Source organism: Myodes glareolus, chromosome 3, assembly GCF_982192425.1.
Source record: "Myodes glareolus chromosome 3, mMyoGla1.1, whole genome shotgun sequence".
In the NCBI taxonomy this organism is placed as follows: domain Eukaryota; kingdom Metazoa; phylum Chordata; class Mammalia; order Rodentia; family Cricetidae; genus Myodes; species Myodes glareolus.
The window spans coordinates 2,828,003-2,851,786 of NC_142028.1; the positions used below are offsets into that span (position 1 = coordinate 2,828,003).

Here is a 23,784-nt window from a genome sequence, read left to right on the forward strand (position 1 = left end):
TCTAAAAAAATACAGAACATTTCTGAGATAAATGCATGATCAGTCTTCTCTAAGATCAATCAGAAGAAACTGTCTAGTTATTACTTAACAATGTACTTTGGGGGCTGGCAATGCAGCTCAGTAGTAGAGCCCTTAGCATAGCACATGTGAGGCCCTAGGTTCAATGCACAATACTGTTGGCAATGTTACACTTACCTAGGCAATAAACCATATCACTAGCTTTGGATGTACGGATTCTGTATTGGTCATTACCCAATTGCCCTAAGGTATGATCATGCATGTCTGCTACTGACAGCTACTTATGTCAGACACACACATGGACCTATGTTTGGGCTTGTCCTTGCTTGATACAAGCCTTCTTCTTGTAGGAGAACAAGAGATACATTATGTAAATTAAGAAGCAGGTTCTAAAATAAATAAATAGACTTCAGATTCAAAAGTTTAGTCCAACAGAAGTGAGGATGAAGGACACTATGGAGATGAGGTTCTGAGGAGATGCTGCTAGGCTGTGGGGAGTCTCTCAGGATGGAGGTAACTAGAAACTGAATTGAAGTACTTTAAACTGGAATATAAATTGTCAGTGAACTCTCCAGTTCAGTGTCTAAGGAGTCTACAAACATGACTTTAAAACACTTCATTTCAGATAAAGGAAAAATAATCACCGCATTTTTTTAGAATTCAGATTTGAATTTTTCTCTCCCCTTTGCCCTCCTTTTTTCCCTTCCTTTCTTTTACAGATTTTGGAGACAGTGTTATTCTGTATCACAAGCTGGCACTGAATTCAATATATAACTTATGCTGATCTCAAACTCAGCCTTTTAATACAGCCTACAAAGTCTTTGGGTTACAGATATGTACTATCACAAATAGCATTCTTTATCTTTTCAGTTCAGTTTTAACAATGGGACTAAGTACACAGAAAATGGAAATCCTTTTATAGTGCCCTAGAATGGACATTAGATATTTTTCATATATAATTGCATACATTTTCACTGTTTGTCTGAGATGTATATTTGAAGGACCAAAAGATAAAAGCTTAACAATTACAGGTTTGAGATTGGAGGCAATGAAGTACTGGAACAATCCACTTATTTGCTCACTAGGAGGAAATGAAGCCATAGCACTAAGTCCTGTGCATGCTCATAGGTAATATGGACTTCAAGTAACAAGGGTATCATCATGTAGCCAATTCATGAAAAAACATGCAATAACATATAAAGATGCATAGGTAGTTATGCCCATGGGAAGGGGAGCTGACATGCAGCTGGTGGGAAAAGGAAGGACCTGAGAATTTACCTGACAGTTGGGTAGTCTTGCCTCCCAGCTAGTTGTGAGCACTGTGGCGGTACGGAGGCAGCAGGCTGCTGACAATCTACAAGAAACTAATAAATTAGACATGTATACAAAGAGATGACATACAGGTGTTAGCAACAGTAACTAAAATAGCTGCCTGAGATTTAGTGAGGAATGTGCACTTAGAAACATCTAGATTAAGTATGTTTACTTTGGGTGTGGGTTTTCCTTGACTAATGTCAATAGAAAAGACAGATTTTTCTTAATTAAATAAAATATTAGAAAAGAACTAATGACATAAAATTAGTAGTAAGATTTTAAAAGTACTATGCCCTGTGTTCACTCATACTTGATGATTTGAGGCCTCTAAAGTCAAAGAGTCGAACAATATAAAAAAATCTTCAGCTTGTGAACTTGAACATGATGCTGATTACTTGATCAGCACATAGATCTGCTGTTCTAATATGGAATATATTCAGGTAACAGATTTTACTGTCAGGACATATAGAAATATTGTTAAACACACAGATATTTTGAGAAAGTCAAGCAATACTTTATTAACAGGATATTGAACAAAAAATTATCTTTACGGTTTTCTGAAACGATTGCATTGAAAATAATTGTTAGCAGAAATCTTAGGTGGTTCACTATATAAGAAAATTTTAGTAACATGGACTGATAAAGGAAAACAACCTTATTAATGGTACTCACTTTCTTTTGGTTTTGTTACTTTAATTCTATACTATAATACTATAATTTGTGCTAGATTAACTACATGTTATAAGTTGTTAATGTATTAATCATAACCCCACACCATCAGTCTGCTTTCTGGCACAGGGTTCACAATATTAGAAATAATGCAAAAGGCTAGTTGAAAATGTATGCATAATATTTTTGCAAAAAAAACTGGAGAAAAGGAAAAATGAGAGTTGGACTTCACAATAATTCTTGAAGCATTTTCTTTGGTGAACAGTTTAGACATGTAGAAAATATTAAAGCCAAGTCATCTCAAATTTTGGATTTACAGGGATTAGTTGAAACTCTACTGAGATTTATGTTTAAAAGCTCATATCTAAGTAGGGTGTGGTGGTGCATGCTTTTAATCCCAGCACTAAAGAGGCAGAGACAGCTGGATCTTTGTGAGTTTGAGGCCAGCCTGATATACAAGAACTAGTTCAAGGACAGCCAGAACTGTTACACAGAGAAATCCTGTCTGGAAAAAAAAGAAGCTCATATCTAAGTTACTGCTATTCTAAAACTACTATATTCTATGTTATAACAAGACATATCAGAATTTGGTAATTTAGAATATCAAAATTCATAAAAATGTTCTTATGTAAGACATTAGAAACACACAAATTTTCTAATGCAGTGTAGAAAGCAACACAAAGTAAGCTTGATTTGAGTTCTCTATAGCATCATTATTGAAGGGTTTCTTTTACACAATGATCTTTGTTACAGGTTAACTATTTATTATTAATAGGAATGAGGAAATCTGAATCTGTATTAACTGATATTTAGACTATCATACTTGGACTTTTCCCCATTCTCTCAGAACCAGAAGGGTCCTCTTTTTGTTGTTTTAGCCCTTTTCAGTTTGACCAGTTGCAATGGTTCTCTTTTATAAAAACTCAAGTCTTTAGAAATTAATTCCTTTTATATTGAAAATCTGTCTGCCTCTTTTTTATCTTCCAAAACTTTTTATTTGTATTATAATGTGGAAAAATTTAGATAACTAATTGAATTTTAATTGAGCCATCAGATATTCAATTTTTAAGTTAACTGGGTGTATGTTGCCCTCTGTTAAGTAAGTATGATGAATGGGAAAATGACCTGGACATATATTCTGTAATCTTTACACTTTATTTGTCAGCAAGGGATAAATAAAACACTTCTAAAACAGAGCCTTAGCCTTTGTTGAATGACAATCCTTAGAATGAACTAAAGTATGAAAATTCTTACTTTTTCAAATCTTCTGTATACCAGAAATATTTTTTTGCAATGCAGTTATGACTTCGCATGCATTGAAAATACCCTTTCTGGTAATATTTAGCAATCGAGGATCAAGACAACAGTGTACTCCCCTACTAAGCTGCCTGATTTGGTAACTCTTTACATTTATAATGAACACCATGTTCTCTTTCCTTTTAAAAGATTTTTTATTTTTATTTTATGTGAATGAGTGTTTGCCTACACGTGTGTATATGTATCATATTAGTGCTGGTAGCAACAGAAGGTCAGAAGAGGGTGCCAGATACCCTGGAACTGTAGTTACAGGTAATTACACCATGTGGTACAACTGAATTTAGGTCCTCTCCAAGAGCAGCAGATTAAGAAACAACTGAGCCATCTCTCCAGTCCTATAGTCTCTTTTAAAAATAAATCACTTTGCTGGGCATGGTGGTATATGTCTTTAATCCTAGCACTTGGGAGGTAGGGGAAAGCAGATCTCAGTGTTCAAGTTCAGCCTGTTCTACACAGTGAGTTCCAGGCCAGCCAATGTTATATAATGAAATTCTGTCTAAAACATAATAGTAAGTAAATAAAAATAAGTATAGACATCACCTCTGGTTATTGTTAATATTCCATGTTTTAAGAGCAAAAACAACAAATTCCAAATGTACAAACATAATGTAATGATGTGAATAAAACTTTAAAAGCTACATTTCTCTGACTCAACTGTCTCTAAAATCTCCCCTGTGAGTCCCCTGGGTCCACACCCCTCTAATTATGACAACTTCAAGTCAAACTGAACCACAGTATTTTAGCATACACTCTGCAAAGCAAAGCATGTATGCTGGGAGATAGAAAAAAAATCCTTCTCAGGCTCCAGTTCCTGATCTCCCAGCTCTGACTATGATCTAGCGCAGACAGACTCTTGAGGGAAGTATAGCTGAGTTTCATTATTTTGAAAGCATGAAAGATGACAATTATGTGGCTTGCAGAGCACCCACAGCTGATGTTGTCATTTATTGATCAAGATAGTCTCAATTATTCAATAATCAAATTACTAACTTTCTGATGGAGACTGTTGGACAATGGGGACAGAAACACAAAGAAGATAAAATCTCTGCTTGATTGAGAAAAATACATTCAGTGAGCACTTACAATAATGTGGTATGGAGATGGTGAGGAGGAGGAAGATGCTAGCTACAGCATCTGGAAATCACTCATTGCTTACAATGTGTCAGGCACTGTGTTCTTGACTACTCTTAAATTTCTATCAGCTACCTCAAGAAAGTATTAGCATTATATAGTGAAAGAATACCATCATACAGTTGAGATACTGATTTGAAGAGAATCAAATACATTGAAAACACAAAGGAAGATGAAGCATCCAAAAACAGGGATAATATTTTGTGTTCTTATTTTTTGTTAGATTTGGTTTGTTTGTTTGTTTTTGTTTTCATGGCTAAAAACTGATTTCTCTGGTAGAGAGGAAGAAGTTTTGCTTTACATCTTTCTCTCAAGGTTCTACTAGTTTTAACATTTTAAAATGCAATTTAGAAAATTCATCAATATACTAAAAAAAAAAAAAAAACAAAACAGTGCCTTAAGGAGTCCCAAAATCCAATGATGGCTGCATGGAATAGGTGAGGGTGCCCTGAGTGGAACAACTTGGGACACTAGGCTTTGACTCATCCCTTCGCCCACATGACAGCAGTAGATGTGATATGAGATTATAGAAGTAAAATCTGAGCTGTGAGTACACTGTCTGCCAGAATGAGGCTCTAGGAGAAGTTTCCTTGGTTACCACATACTCTGTGAAAAGTATAGAGCAGTTCTCAATGACACACAGTCTTCTATAGCATGTCTTGTTTTCAGCATAGAAGATCTAATGAATTCTTGGCTTCCAGTGAAAATATATCTTCAATATATCTCTTGCACCATGAAACAAACCCAGTGACACTCAAGTTTCTGTGAAAACTATCTATGTTCTCAATACCAAATATTTCAAGCTCTTCCTATGAGACATGGTGCCAACTTCTCTCACTCTCCTCTCATGTTAACTCCCTCACTCTCCTCTAGAGGACATGGTCTAGTATGGAAACATCTTTCTAACCCTGAGGTGTAAAAAATTAAATCATATATAGTCAAGTATGGCAAGAGAAAAATAGCACAGCATACCTGTCTCATCTTAATTATCAAAATTCTATGAAAATAACAAAATCTGTATGACATTTAGAGCAACCATAGCCACTGCTATTTCTTGTCAATCTTTCTTTTTTTACAGATGGTGCTAACAAGTCAGGACTATGAATATATGTTTAGAATGCCAATGAACATGGATGTATACATATTATTAATAAAATTAAGGATACATATGTTCATAATTCCAGTGAAATAGTTTATATAATTTATCTGTCGTTTGGGACTTGAACCCAGGGCCTTGTGCATGCTAGGCATGCATTCTACCACTGAGCTACAATTCCAACTCCTACTTTTTAATGTTTTACGTTTATCCCTAATGCATTTCACCTTTTCTTACTAAAAGCATCTTTTTGTGTTCTACTCTGTCACTTAATATACTAATCCCTCTCCTATTTTTATGTATCAAGTAAAAAATGTGATAATCTGACTTTGATATCTTTATTTCACATTGGCAGCAATAGAGCTAGGTAGAGACAGATTTCATAAATTTTGATGGGTGATTTTGATTCTTTTCAACCAATTATGAATACAAAAGATTGTATGGTTAATTCTCTATCTGCCTTAATTTTTTAAACAGCTGGTTGTTTGTCAAGATTCAGATATACCACTTACCCTAGTTTTATGCATGAGAATGAAGTTTAGTCAAGCAGAAGCCATTCTGAATGAACTAGCCTTTAGCAGTCACCATTGTATACTAAGCAGATGAACCCGTTCATTTCCTGAAATTTGCAAAGATCAGGCTCAAGCTTGTGGACTGAAATTAGAAGAGCTTCTTTCTTCTGTATAAAATCTGTATTTCCACAATCTCTCTGGCACATTTAAGTGTTTATCTTAATTATTTCGCATTCTCTTTTTCTTTGGGCACTTATTTATTTATGTTGTATATGCACATGACATTTAGTGTCTTTCCTTCAGCAATAAAATTTAAGCTGCACAAAGATAGGTACTCTTCTTTTCACTACTCTTCTCATTCCTTTCAAGACAGTAACTTATTCTGTGACCCAATAGGCCTCAACTCATGATCCATCTGTCTCAGTCTCCTAAATGCTGGGATTATAGATATTGCCTCTATCTCTGGCTTCTCTTTTCATGTTTTAAAAATAGCAATTCAAATTATCAAAAATAGGCATGATAGAAAAATAGGCAAGAGAAACCGGAGTTCATGGTTCAAAGAGCACGCATGCTTGTTGGTAAGACATTTGGCTATTGCCTTTCTTAAACTGGTATAATATTTTTAAGACCATTATAATAATAACTTAAATAAATACATCTGAACAATTTCTATCATAGAATGACACTGTTGCAATTTTCAAATAGATATCACTCTACTGAAATAATATGAATATTTCAGCAGATAGTCAATATTAAGTAACAGAGGATTAAATAGTAGTATAAAACAAGAATATATATAAGATATAGATATATGAGAGCTACTTGATAAAAGTTGATAGAGTTATTGATTATTTTTATACTCCAAGTCAATGATCAAAGCATAGAGACAACCTCTTTTTGTTTTCTTTTTTCTGCAAACCTGAACCTGATTTGTTGACAGAAAAGAAACAAACACACAAAATGAAAGTAAAAAAAACAAGCAATATGAGACATAATAGTGACTTGAAATGTTTAGAACGTGCTCTATATACATAAACATGAACTAAATATTTTGTACACAAAGATCTCTGATCCTTATAAAAAAAAGTCAAATAGATTTTAACTTTTGAAACAGGGTCCCATGATGGTCTTAAGCTGGCATTTTCCTGTCTCAGTCTCCCAAGTAATATGAATACATCCAGATAGATTTAATTTTACTTAGAATGAGGAAATAAGCGTGGAAAGGTAGAGACCTTATGCCTGGTCACTTTCTGTGTGACTTTTATAAAAAAACAAAAGGTTTTTGTTTGTTTGTTTGTTTTGGCTTAGGAGACTGAGTATGAAAAAGACAAGTGGTTTTCTTAGGTCCTGTCTCAATTAGTATTTTTATTGCTGTAATAAAAGACCATGACCAAATGAAAACTTGGGGAGGAAAGGGTTTATTTCATCTTACAGCATGTAATCCATCTTCCAAGGCAGTCGGGCCAGGAACCTGGACACAGGAGCCAATGCAGAAGTCATGAAATAGTGACTAACTGGCTTGCCCTGCATAACTTTCTTATTAACTCTACTTTTTAATACATCCCTGCGCCACCTTCCCAGGAGTGGGATAACACAGCATGGGATGAGCCTTCCCATCACTAATTAAGACAATGTCACCAAGGCTTGCCAATCTATCAGGAGCATTTTCTCAATGAAGTTTCCATCTTCTCAAATAACTGTAGCCTGTGTCAAGTTGACATAAAACTAGTCAGCACAGGGCCCAAGAAAATGGTAGAGTGAGAACTTAAGCCCAAAATTCTGAATGTCTAAACTTGTTCTTTCAGTGTAATGCCCCACAGAGTCTGCTATGGAATGAATTGTGTCTTTTCAAAGTTAAAGACTTAACCCAGCACCTCCAAATAAGGTTGCATTTGGAGATGACACCTTCAGAGGGATCATTCAGCCAAAATCATTGAGGTTTACTCTACTCCTATCTGATGCATATCCTTTTGCTGGGAAGATATCAGAAAAACACGAGACTATATATAACTCAGAGGAATGACCAAATGAAGATGTAGTAGATGCCTGTAGGGAGCTTGACCTTGAATTTGAGGGGTTTTGTGTCAAAAATTAAATAAATACAATTTGTTGTTTAAGTTAGTTGCTTGGCCTGTGGTATATTTGCAACCACAGTCCCCAAAAACGAAAACAGAGAATTTATTATATGTTCTAAAGCAGATGCTTTCTGCAAAGAGTACTTCTTCAGTTCAATAAAACCCCAAACAGACATACATATGTATATGTGTATGTATATGTGCATGATTAAACAACATGACATATATATGAAGCAAAATCTATTATTGGGAACAACTAAACTGATGACAAGATGTGAAGTATTTGTAAAAATATTACTAACTATAAATCTGGGTAATAATTACATTACACTGTGCATGGAGATAAGAACAGTGAATCATAGCTACTGCTTACAAACACAGGAGTTTGCTGTTTGTGGATAATAGCACAGAGGCACTCTCCGTGTAATCAGTACACACACTGTTCTGGACACACTCAGGTCCTTAGGGATGGTCATGCAGACCTACCATGACAGATGACCATTCCACAAGGCATGTTGGCCTCTGCCACCATTTCCTGGCAGTCTCTTTCTATTGCCTTCTCTCTCTTATGCTGTTTAAACCTCCTTTTCAGCCTGCTATTCAGGTCTATTAGAAAGAAGTAAACATTGTTGGGGTTTGGATGACAGCATATTCCATATGCTTATATATTTAAACCCTTGGTTCGACATTTGTGGTGTTCTTGGGGAATTATGAGAGGTTTTGGAAGCACATTGCTGTGGGCAGGCTTTGAAACTTTATAATTTAACTCTACTTCCTGTTGGTTCTCTCTGCTTCCTGGATTCTATTGAAAAATAATCAGCAGACTTCTTGATCCACATACCTCCTGCCATGCCTTCCTTGTTATTATGGATTCTCCCTAGAAATTGTAAACCAAAATAAACTCTTCTGTATGTCATTTATGGTCATGGAACTGTATCACAGCAACATAAAAGTAACTAATATAGTATACATTTATCTCTGGTGGGTCAAAGGTTATGCCTAGTTCTCAAACATGTTAAGCCTGGACTCCACCACAGAGCCACACACTTAAAGGAACATTGTGTTTGGCTTCATGCCCTGTGGGTCAGTAGTTAAGAAGCAAAAGAAGTAATTTGACTATCTGAGCATCAAATTTTAAGCCTTATTTACTCGCTAAGTGGAGACATTAAACAAAAGTCTTGCAGGATTCCTATGAAAATCAAGCAAAAAAATGTTTGTGAAAACATGCAACCCTGAACCCATTGATTAGACAACATGACAAAGGAAAGAAAGGTCTGGCCATGACTGAGGTTTTCCACTTCAAGAAATAAGTAAAGGAACTAACTATGGCGAAACAAGAAAGATACAAAAATAAATAATATAAAGAAGCTATTTTCAAAAGCCTTTGTTCCTATATATGTTCACCTGAAATGTTTCTTCTTTCTCAGACTGTTCAGAGCCATCCAGCTTGGGACAGCATTCTCAGCATCCTAGAAGGAAATACCTGACTTCTTTAAGCTCCATCAATGTTCACCCCAATCAGCCTTTGTTGGGAACTTTCCTTGCAGAAAGTCTAAACCCCTTCTAGTCAAAAGACACTGCCTTTAGTTACTTATTTTTCCACAACAGTTTACAGGGGGAATTTTCAATATGATGTAAAAGATTTACTAATGTACTGACTTCATTTCCCTTAAAGGATCTGTGAAAATTTTCCTTGTGTGTACTTTGTAAATATTTGACAGATTCATTTGAGAGTTTATGAATCACGCATTCCTGCCATCAAAATATGTTTCTAACAAAAGGAATAAGAAAGAGGGAATACTAGCTAATAAAGATCTTAAAGTAATGTAATATTAATTTTTCTTTCGTTAATTACCAAAGATATTTTAAATCAGGACAATAATTTTTAAATTATAATTTAAGATTTATCAATAACAGCAATTCTAAATTATTCCTCACTAAATCTACAAAGTCATTAATAGTATATTTGTGCACTAACAGAAAGAAACATCAAGTACACTACTTAAGTAGTCTTAAGGACTCCCAAGTACATCAACTGAAATAATAGGCAAACATGAAAACACTTGAGATAGAAATATTACAAAAGGAAAAATAATAGGACTTGATAGAAACACATAAACACTAATTGTAGTCAGTAAAATATTTTCATAAGTACAGTAGTGAGTTAATGTTACATCAATACTAATGAAAAGAGGTTAACTGTGACCCACATTTGATGTTACAAAAAATCAAACACATAGAGCTCGCTATCTCACTCCCTTTTGCCAATTATATCACATGTCCTAGAGACACTCTAGTTCCCCTGAAAGTAGTCACTGATAAAATGATAGTATAATTTCCAAGTTCTCTGGGGTATAATATGCTAATTTATACCACCAGACATTCAGTGTTCAACAGAGTAAACTCCATTATATCTCAATATCCTTGATAGTCTAAAAGTTATTAAGCATTAAAACTCTTCAAAGGACAAAACTATGCAACTGTTAAAATATTCAAAAATTCTGATAAATTTCAGGCAAAAATAACAAACTTTTAAAAAGCATCTGGTTTTGCCTTCCCAATGGCAATGGCATACAAGCTTATCACAGTCTGATAAGTATTAAAACTGTTTGCTAAGTATAGAAGAATTGTTTTTTGTTTATAGATTAGAAAAAACTTTCATGAGACTTGTCACATATGGTGTCATATGGTTAGTCAATAAAACAAAACAATGTTTATTTAAAAAATTAATTTTATACAAATCTTACAAAAGAGATACAAATTGTCTGAACCTTTTTGCTCCTGAACAACTTAGGAATAAATCATGAGAATGACAGAGATGGATGATAAAGGGAGAGAGAGGAATTATTTACAGTGGCACCAAGAGGTAAAAGTACACTGTATTGCCAGATTCTCATACCAATTAAGCACATCATCCTTTGTTTAGAAATAACTTTCTCAAAAGCAAGGCAAGTTAGCAGAGTTAATTCAAGATAATAAGGCAGTTAATCATTAGTAAAGCAAAGTTAATTAACATGTATCAAATCTAGATGATCATTTTATGTCCTAATTCATCATTAATGATAAAGAGAGAAAAAAGTTACACAAATTACACCCAGAATTTCACTAGAAAGTTCAGTTATAAAAATAGATCTCAGATGAGAAAAATTCATGAGATAACACTCAATGAAATGTGTTTGATTTTCTTATTTAATAATTTTCTACACTTTTTAACTATTACAGAAAAATAACACTGGAGAACATTCTGAGAAGTTTGGACATCCTCTTCTGCAATTCAATGTATCTCAAAAATTAAAGACTTTCCCAATATCAGCTGTTTCTTGGTTTGGTTAGTTGTGGGGTTTTTTAGTTCTGGTTTTTCCTTATATTAAGAAAGGAGTTCTTATAATGTGTAATACACATTATCAAGTAAACAAGAATCCAAACTAGATGAAGTGTTTCCAAATGTCCTAAGATTCAAACTAAATCAAAATTTAAGCAATATGCTTAAATAGTATATTTAAAAATCCAATTTAAAGGAATGTACTTAAATATTTTTAAAAAGGATTTACAATGATAAGCTTCTTGATGTGAAAGCATTGCTTTGTGGAAATTTAAGACAGGCAAGGATAGTCAGGAATAAATCTATTAAGGTTATGGTTAGCCTACATGTTTATAACCAACTTACCTCTTTTTGCTTTTGATGTCAAGTAGTGCATTAAAAGAGAAAAAATTATGTTTAACTTATTCTAATATCATTGTGCATGGCTTAGTCTATAAATAACTACCCAGAGTAAAGGACTATACTGTTTTTCAAAGTATCCTATGAATAGAGATAAAGAACAGGCTGCTCAAACAGTCAAAAACAAGTGTATAAGATGAACTAAACAGTGTACTCACTGTTTATACCAAGGACCTGGGTAACACAGGACCAGAAGGAAATGGTACCTGTTTCTATCCTTTATATGTAATTTCAATTATTATGACCAAACTGGTCAGAGACTGAGTGTATTAATTAAGTAAGGTATAATCTTAAATGAGATTAAAAACTGGGGTCAGTTTGGAATTTAAAAATTGGAAAACCGTGAGCAACAGAGCAGCAAACAAGTCTTTAGAGCGAGAAAAGCCCCTTTCAACTAAAAAAACAAACAAAACCCCTTTAATTTTTACATTCTCTAAAAATGAATTCAGTTAAAATGGCAGTCCTTTTCTAAGTCACTATCCAACAAAACATATTTTGTACATATTTTACATAAGTATTTAGATGAAAATTTTTTATTACTGTTTAAGAGAAACAGAGAATCTACACCACTTTTAAAGATTTGCTAAATGATGTGATCATATGAGAACAACTCTAGAGGCAGCCATGTATAAATAATCTAAATTCAAAAATGAATAAGAAAATTTTTGGACTCCAGTAATGAATAAATCCAAGAAAAACTTGACTTATATGGGTACTTTTCACAAAATCATTACATTAAAAATCTGTGTATCGTTGACATTTTTTAGCTAAAAGGTTATATTACTAAGAGGCAATGATTTGACTATATCCTATCTTTATGAGTTTGTGGTTTTATGGGGTGGAGGGGTTAGGTAGTTTTTCTCACAGAATCTGCAGCTTATGGATTTGGCTAGGCTGGTTGATCAATTAGTGCCAGCGACCAATCTACCTGTCTCTACCCCCTCTCATTCTGAAGGTAATATTAAAGGCACACATGAGCATGACTTGTTCCAGGGACCAAAATTCAGATTCTCATGTTTGCATGACAGATTCTTTATCAACTGAGCCATTTCCAAAGCCCTACTTTAAACCTTTTAAAGTCAGCAAAGAAAAGAATAAAATCAATCATTTGAGATGGACTTTTTGTTTTCATCTTATACCTTTTAGACAATAACACATTAAACCAAAAAAATCTAAACAAGATCAATAAATGATTAAAGAGATAGTTTGTGAAAGAGGAACATACAGCTATACTAGAGGAATATCGCAGGTTTGTGGAGGTGCTAAAGAGCCCTTTAATGACTATTAACTATAGTATACTATGAATCTTTTCTAGTTGACTAGTTATACAAGTTGAAATCCTAGATCACCTTAAGTAGTCTAGCTAAAAATGCTATGTGGCCATAATTTCATTATATCATTGAAAACTAAAGAATAGAAAGTGGCCAGAATAGGCCTTCCATGGGCATCACAACTATACATAATTTGGACCATGCTCACATAAGAGCTCAGACTGTTCTTGTAGCCTCTACCAAACTCATTCTGAACTCAGAAAGGACCATAAATCCAGAATTAGTATGTAGAAAGGTTCATTATTCACTATAATGGTTCAGAAGACTTTAGGTGCCTGCTGTGTTGATAAACGCTAAAAAGCATTAATGAATTAGATTGTCAGCTTTTGCATACTACTTAAAATGTAGTTACATTTTTAAATAATAAATGTTTTGAGTAAAATAAAAAATCTAACACACTATAAGAATAATGAATCCAGGAACACTGCTTTGCTTGTTTGTTTGTTTTGCCTATGTATCCAGTTATAATAAATTAGTTTATTGAAACAAAGATTTGTTATAACTTAGGCTTCATTTTAACTCACTATGTCGTCCATGTTGGCCTTGAACTTGAATTCTTTCCTTTTTCCCAAGTACTGAAATTACAGACATACATCACCATACCTGGCATATATTTTAAATTTTCAAAAAAGGAATTTGTTTTATATACTAGGAAATTGATGTATTTCTTTTTATATTAAAATAATACCTTTTCTTGGAAATTATGTTATAAAGTACTGAAATACTGAAATATTTTATATATATTTTTAGAAACATGATGAAGCTTAATTGGTAGAAAGCTTGTCTACTATGCACAAGTCTTTGGTTTGATCTCCCGCACAGCAGAAACGAGGCACGACGGCATACACCTGTAATTCCATAACTAAGGAGGTGGAGGCAGGAGGATCAGAAGTCAAGGTCATCCTTCTTGGATTTTTGGTAATTTTGAGGCCAGCCTCGACTATATAGGACCCTAAAAAATAGAGGGGATGGGAGAGAAACTAAGAAAAAAAAGTACATTTTTTATAATGATCCCAGGTCCAATAATGGCAAAAATAAAATAATTTTTCATAATGATAGCCTCAACACTAGTAGAGGATCTCTTTTAAGTATATGGGCCTAGATATACGGGGGAACAACTGGTTATACTAGAGACTGGCTTCCTTTGGTATCAGCTATGGCTTTCTCTTGATATGTTTTCTCAGATAGAAAAGGACTTCTTTGCAAGGTCCATGTTGTATATAAAATCTCAGGTAAAGCCGTATAGCCTAAGGGTTTGTTTCAATAAATAGTGTTACAACATGACATAAGAACAAATAGTGATGTGGGATTCTTCTCTGAATACTATGAATGTGTTTTATTACCATTGATTATTAAAGAAGCTGTTTCAGCCAATGGCTTACTAGAGTAAAGCCAGGCAAAAGATCCAAACAGAGATTAAGTAGGCAGAGCCAGAGAGACGCCATGTAGCTGCTGAAGGAGAAAGACTCCAGATGCCAGCCAGAACCTTACCAGTAGGCCAAATTCACAGATTAATAGAAATGGATTAGTTTAAGATGTAAGAGTTAACTAAATATATGCATAGGTTATTGGTCAAACAGTGTTATAATTAATATAGTTGCTGTGTTATTATTTGGGTCTGAGTGATCGAGAAACAAAGGAGCAGTCTCCACTACAAAATGGCATCCAATGTGGGGAACATATCCAATACCCAGAGATTCAGAGTCTCATGCTCTACTGACTGAGCCCACCACTCTGCAGAGCAACTTGCAGCACACTGCCCACAAATCCCATTCAAGTGCACAGCCTCCTGACAGAGCTGGAGCCATTTGTGCAACTAACACAAATTAGGAAACCTTCTTAGAGGAGTCACACAGTTTTTGCTACTATGGCTGAGTCAGGAAACCTTCTCTTAAAGGAATCGTGTCTCTGTTTGCTTTTAGCAAACAGAGCAAATCTGGAAAAAAAATACAGCTACCAAGAAGTTGTGCTTAAAACTGTTTTTGTTTGTTTGTGTGTATGTGTGGGTGTGGGTGTGTCTAGAATTACTTTCTAAGCTCTCTCAGGTTTTATATGGATGCAGTTGGCCCACATTGGCATGCCATTTGGTAGGCAGAGACTACTCCTTTTTTTCCTGGCTGCCCAAACCAAAATAATAACACAGAAAGTATATTAATTACAACACTGTTTGGCAATAACTTATGCATTATTTCCAGTTAACTCTAACATCTTAAATTAACCCATTTCTATTAATCTGTGAATCACCACAAGGCTGTGACCTACTGGTAAGTTCTGGCTGGTGGCTGGACACTTTCCCCTTTGGCAGTTACATAGCATCTCACTAACTCTGCTTACTTCATCTCTGTTTGGATTTCCTGCCTGGTTTTACTGTACTAAGTCATTGCCTAAACAGCTTCTTTAATAACCAATGGTAATAAAACATATTCATTGCATACAGAGCGGAATCCCACATCAAAATGGCAGACTACAAGTAACAAGTACCATCAGATTAAATTGAATAGTATAATAATAATATAATACATGGAAGATACTAATGGTCATTTCCCAATGAAATATAGTAGGGAATGGTATAGCTGGCCACCAGAATTTTTCTTTGCATGCAGGCCTTTGGAATGAAAGCAATGCCAAGGGCAAGCCATTGTAGTTTCAACCCCTCTACCCAACACAAAAGATACTAGAAATCTAAAGGTCAGGAGCTATAGGTAAGCAATTAACCGCCATTTCGAATAAAGACCTGAAAGTGGTGAATACAAACAGAAAAAAAAAAGTAGTATAAAATATTTAATAGTTTCAAACTTTATTTGGACTAGTTTATTATTACTAGATAGGTCACTTCAGTAAATTTAAAACAGAATCTGTGAACTGAAACAAACTCTAAAAGTGTCTATTTGGGGCTTTGTGTCTCCTGGTTGATAGGTTTTTGTTTTGTCTTATTTTGTTTTTGTTTTGTTTTGTTTTGTATTAGTAAACAAGAGAATGGAGATAACAGGAGTTACTGCCTGAGATTTCCTGAATTTTATATATGTCACAGGACATCTATTCTTTCAGATATTGTCCCCTGTAGACACAATCTCATTCTAGGGACCTTGATTTTCAGGTCCACCTGGGTAGACTTTGGTGACTATAAGTACATCATAATCACTCATTTGCTCCCTAAACATGAAGCAATTAAGAATATTAAAAATCTGTTTTCTTTCATGTTTAGTGGACAAATTTCACTTTTTTCTTCAAAGATTTAAATAAGAAAACTTCAATTTTCATGAGTTTAACAAAATTTTAACACCATTTTAAATTTTAAACTTTAAGTTCTAAATTGTATGGTAATACTAAATAGTATAGGCTCCTGATATAGAGTTAATTAACATATTGGTCTCTCCAGTAATTAAGGAATTATATCCTTCTATCATAGTTAATTTCATGTTCTGAATATAGAATATTTAAGGAAATGCGAACTCTGGACAGGGATATCTGACAGAAGTAGTAGTAAATAAAAACAAATTAAAATATGAAGAATGATAGAACCACGGTCATCAGATGTTCCATCATTGCATTATTTGTTAACTGGATTGGTTTTATAGTAAGAAATGGTTTACTCAGTATTATCCTTATCTTTTCTTTAATTCTGGGGAAAAAGGAACACACTAAGAACTCACCTTAAAAGAGCTTGGTATACTTTCAGTCTATATATAGTGTCATTTAAAAATGACAAGATGTACTTTAAACATTTTCAAGTTGCTCCCTGCCTAAAATAATAAATACAGCCTTTCTAGAATTTGATGATTATACCAATTTTAAAGCAATTTTAATATTCTAAAAATCATTAAATAATACATCTTTTTAGCATTTATGCAATCATCAGGAATAAATTCCTAAAATGCACATGAGATTTAGTAACAAAAAGCTAGAAAAGGATATGTAAATATTTAATACATATAGAAGAGCAACACTTAAACCAGAGAAAAACAATGAAGAATCAATATGCAGCAGCAAATAACTGATCCAATAGTTCAATTTTAAAGGAGGATTATATACCATCTTAATTCTTATTTTAAAAATTAAATATTAAGCCAGGCAATGGTGATGCATCCCCATAAGCAGAGGCAGGTAGATCTCTTTGAGTTTGAGGCTAGCCTGGTCTACAAAGTGAGTTCCAGGGCAGTTAGAGCTGTTACACAGAGAAACCACATCTTGAAAAACCACACACACACAAGATAGATATTTGCTATCAAATGTTACAATTAATTTCATCAAAATATTATTTTTGACTAACAGATAAAATTAATATTCAAAACTAACACTCTTTTCTTATAATAACTCAAACCTACAATTTTAAGACACGCTTAGCAGCATTATGTCATGGTGATTATAAGTAGATAATGAATCAGAAATGTCCTGGAATCAAGTAGAGCCCTTTAATGAATCAGAAATGTCCTGGAATCAAGTATAGCCCTTTAATGAATCAGAAATGTCCTGGAATCAAGTATAGCCCACCTAAGGGGTGTCTGGAATAATTCCCAGCTACATATAAACAGACACATTACATTCTCAAATTAGTGCTATCGGTCATTCCAGACTCCAACCTTCTACAGAAGAGATAGCCAATTACTTCATTAACTCAGTCAAAGATTTTATTAATAGCAATTTATTATGCAACCTTTTTATTAACTTGGTGATTATAGGAGCATTAATCATTTTGCTTTTATTCTTTATTCCAGACATCGTCAAAAAATTAGGGTCAGCTATATGTGTTACTCAGAGAGAAATTTACACACTTCATTTATTAAATGAAAAAATAGGAATTGTTACAAGCTGCAACATTATATAGTAATTGCTCGGTCATCTTTTCACAAGTGACTTATCAGAGCCAAGGGCTTTACTGAAGGTTAAACTAAAAGGCAGGGGTTTTTTTGGCATTATTGCTTTGTGAATAAAGTGGCTGTATTTTTGCTGTACGTTTTCGCTATAGCTGATTCCTCTTCTGTTACATATTTGGGAATTAATTTGCACAATTCAGAACTATTTCTTATGCTTTGGGGGTTTACTGATCACATTCCCCTAGCTATGTGTGACAACAGTTTCCCACTGCCAGGCCTTCACTCCTCTCTCCAAGGTAAATACAGAGATCTGCCTTCCTGCAATAATATCAGCAGGCATTTGGTCAGTGCTTATGGTACAGGCAAAAGCATCCTATTTAAAATACTCACAGATATCTAAGAACACAGAATTACTACTTTCTCAAAGCTGTTTACTCATAGCTGCTCAGATAGAAAGAAGAATAAGCATGCCCTGGTTTTACCTCACTTATAGATAAGTAATACAATGACCCAAAACTAACCCTCGTTAAAAGATCCCAGACTCCTTACACTCACCTCAGTTTACTGATGATTTACCGCTTGCATTTTACTCTCAAGGACAGCACAAAAGATAATGAACTGCAACCCAGAGAAAGGCTTCCTTCCTGCTGGTGCCACAGACGCACAATGCCCACTCTAAGAATGGCTAATAAGAGCATACCCTGGAAATGTCCAGTTAGAGGCCTCAGTGTCCTTTGTTTCTACCACTTAGAGTAATAATTGTAAACTCCAGAGCTAAACCCAAAGAAATTGCAGCATCTGGTGAACGTACTAATCAGATCAGAAAACATTAGCTTCTGCCTGTTTATGTAGGTTGCCTGGTTACCTGATATCCTCTATGCATGCTGGGAGAAAAAAAAAGTGGTGTGCTGATTTAAAAAACAATTCATGCCCTATTCACAATTTTACTGAAAATAAACCTTTTAGTTCTTTATCTAATGACCTAAAAAATATAGCATGGTGCACTAGTTTTCCCTCTAGAATTTCCTGATGACTTCCTTCCTTTCTTAACTAACGTTCTCTATTAAAGAGTTTACGGGACATGCACTTAGCCACTCCTACTCTCCTACCTTTAAGCTGACAGCCATGGATCTCTCTCTCTCTCTCTCTCTCTCTCTCTCTCTCTCTCTCTCTGTGTGTGTGTGTGTGTGTGTGTGTGTGTGTGCGTGCGTGCGTGCGTGCGTGCGAAAACTCTTATATGATTATTATGGAGAAAAAGAATTCTAGTCCTGAAACTTGCTAGGGCTTGGGAATTGCTTGTTATAAGGGTATATATTACTGGGAACGGCAGTAACAGGAGGAATAAGGAAATAAGAAAGAAGAAGAAGAAAGAAACATGGATAGAAAAAAAAGTGCTGTGAGTAGATTTCTTAACCCTCAGATTTTAAATCCTTTTATGTATTGTGGTGTCTTTAATCGAACCCTGAGAAAGATTCTCAAGAGCTAGACTCTTAAAGAACCCATTACAGCTTGGTGTTTCCAGCCCTCCAGAGGCAAAGGCACGCCTGTCAGAATGACTAAGATTAAAAGCACAAGTGACAGTTCATGCTGGCGAGGATGTGGAATAAGAGGAACACTCTTCCATTGCTGGTGGGAATGAAAATTTGTACAGCCACTTTGGAAATCTATATGACAGTTTCTCAGAATATTGGGAATCAACCTATCTCAAAACTCAGCTATATCACTCCTGGGCATATACCCAAAGGACACTCTTCCATACCACCAGGTTCAATCATGTTAATAGTATCTTTATTCATAGTAACCAGAAACTGGAAAAAAACCTAGATGTCCATCAACTGAAGGATGGATAAAGAACATGTGGTAGGTACATTTGCACAATAGAGTATTACTTAGCTGTTATAAAAAAATGACATCATGAAATTTGCTGGGAAATGGATGGGACTAGAAAAGATCATCCTGAGTGAGGTAACCCAGACTCAGAAAGACACGCATGGCATGTACTCATTTATAGGGGAATATCAGCTGTATAGTAAAGGATAACCATGCCACAATCCAAAGACCCAAAGAAGCTAAGCAACAGGGAAAGTTTAAGGGAGACACACATGAATCCTACTGTGAAGAGGAAATAGAATAGACATAACAGTTCAATAGGGTGTTGTTGGATGTGGAGATGGACATAGGAAAAGGAGGGATCTGTTGGGAGGAAGAGGGAGGGAGGGAGTACTGGGAAAGACAACTATAATCAGGGGAAGCTTTGGGATGAGCTAGAAACCTATGACAATGGAAATTCCCAGGGTGCCCTAGATAAGACTTCTAGCAATGAGGGATATAGAACCTAAACTGGCCATCTCCTGTAACCAGGCAAAACTTCTAGTGGACAGACTGGGACCCCAACCCAGTCATATAACCTTTGACATACAATTTGCCCTGTCTATAAGATATGCTATGGTAAAGGTGGCACAGAAATTTAGATCGTGGCCAACCAATGACTGATCCAGCTTTAGCCCACCCCTGACACTGCCAAGAGGGCCAGGACCCAGAGACTGGACAGTCCAGAGACCTGGGATAGAACCAAACATGACTGGAAAAAAAAATCAATGAAATGATTTCTAGTGATATTCTCTTATACTCATAGGTTGTTGCCACCCTAACTGTCACCAGAGAGGCTTCACTCAGCAACTGATGGAAATAAAGAAATTCACAGCCAAACATTAGGCAGACCTCAGGGAATCCTGTGGAAGAACTGAGGGTGTCAGTGGGGCCAAGGACACCACAAGAAAATCCACAGAATCAACTAACTTGGGCTCATAGGAGCTCACAGAGACTGAACTGCCTACCAGGGAGCTTACATAGGACTGACCTAGGCCCTCTGCACATATGTTAAAGTTGTATAGCTTGGTCTTCTTGTGGGAATCCTAACAGTGGGAACAGGGGCTGTCTCTGACTCTGTTACCTGCTTTTGGGATTCTTTCCCCTAGTGAATTGCCTTATCCAGCCTAAACAGAAGAGGAGATGCCTAGTGTTACCGCAAGGTGCCACGTCTTACTTGATATGCCATGGCTGGCTAAAATACATGGGAGGTCTCCCTTTTCTGAAGAGAAAGGAAGAGGAGTGAATTGGGGGTGGAGGAAGAGGGGAGGTTGGGGAGTGACTTGGAGAAGAGGAGAAAGGGAGGGAAAACTGTGATGAGGCTGGAAAAAATTAACAAAAAGGTAGGATTGTATGCTGACAATCTCATAAAAATGAACCAAATTAAGTATGCTTTTATATATTTATGATAGAAGACAAAAACATCTCATGTTCTCTATCTTAAATTTTTAAGTGAGATCTATATCTCAATTCCTCAACCTAAGGATAAAAAAGATTAATTTCACTTTTATTGATATAATTGCATCAAAAATCCTCAATAGAAAAATAATGTTTTTATCTGTTTACTACAATAAAAGGTTATATGTATATTTTATAAAATGATTATCAAAAATTCTAAAATAAGGGACTTTCCTTTTAAAAATAATTAATATATATTGTTATCTGTCAGAAATTTTTAGAGTATTCAATAATTTATAATAAAACTATGAATAAAACCTTAAAAAGTATATAAAACAATATTTCATGTTAATAAAATTAATATATACTGACAATAACGTAGATATTTCTAGAAACTATTGTTGGTGTGTATGATTAATTTTTAGAATAATTCCACTACTAGAATCTTTTTAAAAATATTTATGATAAGAATTTATTAAGGCTTAAACTAGTTAATTTTGGGGACGGGTAGACGGCTGATTTACCATAGGTCAGGTTTTGATACCCTGCATCCACATGTCAGCTTACAGTCACCTGTAACTCTGGTAACAGGGAATCTGATCCCCTCCTCTAGTTTCAAGCCCTATATTAGGTATGCATATAGAACATAACATATATGCAGGTGAAACACTCAACACATAAATAAGAAATTATTAGTAAATAAACAAATAAGGTGGTTGGTTTAATAGTATGTAATAAAAATTATTCCTTGGGCTATAACACTTACTTTTTTTCCTCTATCATTATTTTAACTATAAACAAATGACTAGAAATACAGAGTTGATTAACAAGCTGTTTTTGTGAGAGGAACTTTTAGATCTATTGATGATTCTGAATTTCATAGATTTATAGTTTTGATTTTGTGTATAGTACTCATATCTAATAATTTTTTACTAGTTTCTCAAGACTAAAGAATTTAAGACAATTTAATGGTACTTTCATTCCAGTATGTTAGGGATTTTAAAGCTGAAGATATTATAGAGTATGTAAAGAATTAGAAATATTTAGAATGTGAGAAAAGTTTCATATGGCAAATTGTATAGTAATACAACTTTTCCAAAGCAACACTAAAATGGAGCAAAAACCATAAAGATATTTAACTTTTAACCCATCATTTTATGAACCCAAGACCAAAAAGATGAGAAGTTGAAAGCATGAAACTATGTCAAGCAGCATCCAACATATACACAAAACAATGGATGAGCATGGAAAGAAAGATAGATGTAAAAATAATATATGAAATAAAAATAAAATTAAAAGGAAAGACGAGATGGCTCAGCAGTTAAGAGTTCATACTGCTCTTTTAGAGTACCTAAGTTCTGTTCCAAGCAATCTTGTTGGAAGGTTCACAACCATCGGAAGTTCCAGCTCCAGGGGATCCAATGCCCTCTTTTGACTTCCAAGGGCATCTACACCCATGTGTACACATGCATATATACATAATTTTAGTAAAATAATATTTTATTTACTAATAAAAATAAGTATATTTGTTTAATAAAATAAATGTTTAAAGATACAATAATTAATCTTAAAAGTAAAACTAAGTAGCAACATGAAAATGTTTATATTAATAGCTTTTATAATGTAATGATAATGTTGTAAATACATATTAATGGACATAAGGACCAAACAGCCATACAATGATGAAAACAGTTACTACTACTATTCATTAACTTTTAATGTTACTAATATGTTTCCTTATATTTAAATACAAAAGAGTTACTTATTAATTATATCAGTTATTTTCTAAGGAGGCAGCACTACTAAATCCATCTGAAACCTAGAAAGATTTAAATGACTTTTACCTACATCAGTTACCCCGATAAGTCATCACCACTTTGGTGGATCACAGAATACTTCAGGAGCTTCTTTTCTTCCTTTGGGTACTTTCTTAAAGGGTATAAACAATAGGAAGTGGGTTATGAAATAAAAAATACCCAGGATATTAATTACTTATATGTGTATAGATACATGTGAATATGCGCATGTTTGTGCATAGGTATGTATATGTATATGTGTGTGTACATGGATGTGTATATGTGCACAGATGTGTACATGTGTGTACATGTTTATGTATGAGTGCATGAATTCTAGCTATTATGCCATTTTAAATCATTACTATACTGATTTCCTCAAAAATTCTTAGAATAGTAAACATCTGCTGTACAATCTAAGATCACATTTTTAAAAATTGGGTGTTCAGCTTATTCATTTTATTTTATATATGATTTGCCTGCATATATGTATGTGAACCATGTGCATGCTTGGTGTCCACGAAGGTCAGAAGAGGGTGTCTGATCCCCTGGATCTGGAGTTACAGATGATTATAAGTCACCAACTCTGTGGGTGCTAGGAAACAAACTCAGGTACTCTACAAGACGAACAAGTGCTCTTAACCACTGAACCATCTCTGCAACCTCCTAGACCACATAGTCTAATCCCAATCAGTGTGCTGATAGCATGAAACAGATAAGAAAATA

At 34.6% G+C, this 23,784-nt stretch overlaps 1 protein-coding gene across 5 annotated transcripts in view; it reads right to left on the bottom strand.

Moving 5' to 3' along the window:
* Bicd1 (BICD cargo adaptor 1) overlaps positions 1–23,784 on the bottom strand; it is a 148,794-nt gene that overhangs the window by 11,242 nt on the left and 113,768 nt on the right. For 2 of the 5 annotated variants that reach the window (XM_085687420.2, XM_085687424.2), the window contains one exon: positions 1,297–1,372. The exons of 2 other annotated variants lie outside the window; for them this stretch is intronic. In XM_085687420.2, coding sequence (XP_085543546.2) covers positions 1,297–1,372 — 76 coding nt within the window. Of the gene's footprint in view, positions 1–1,296; positions 1,383–23,784 lie in introns of all 5 variants that reach the window. One more of the 5 variants, XM_085687423.2, reaches the window with a different exon arrangement.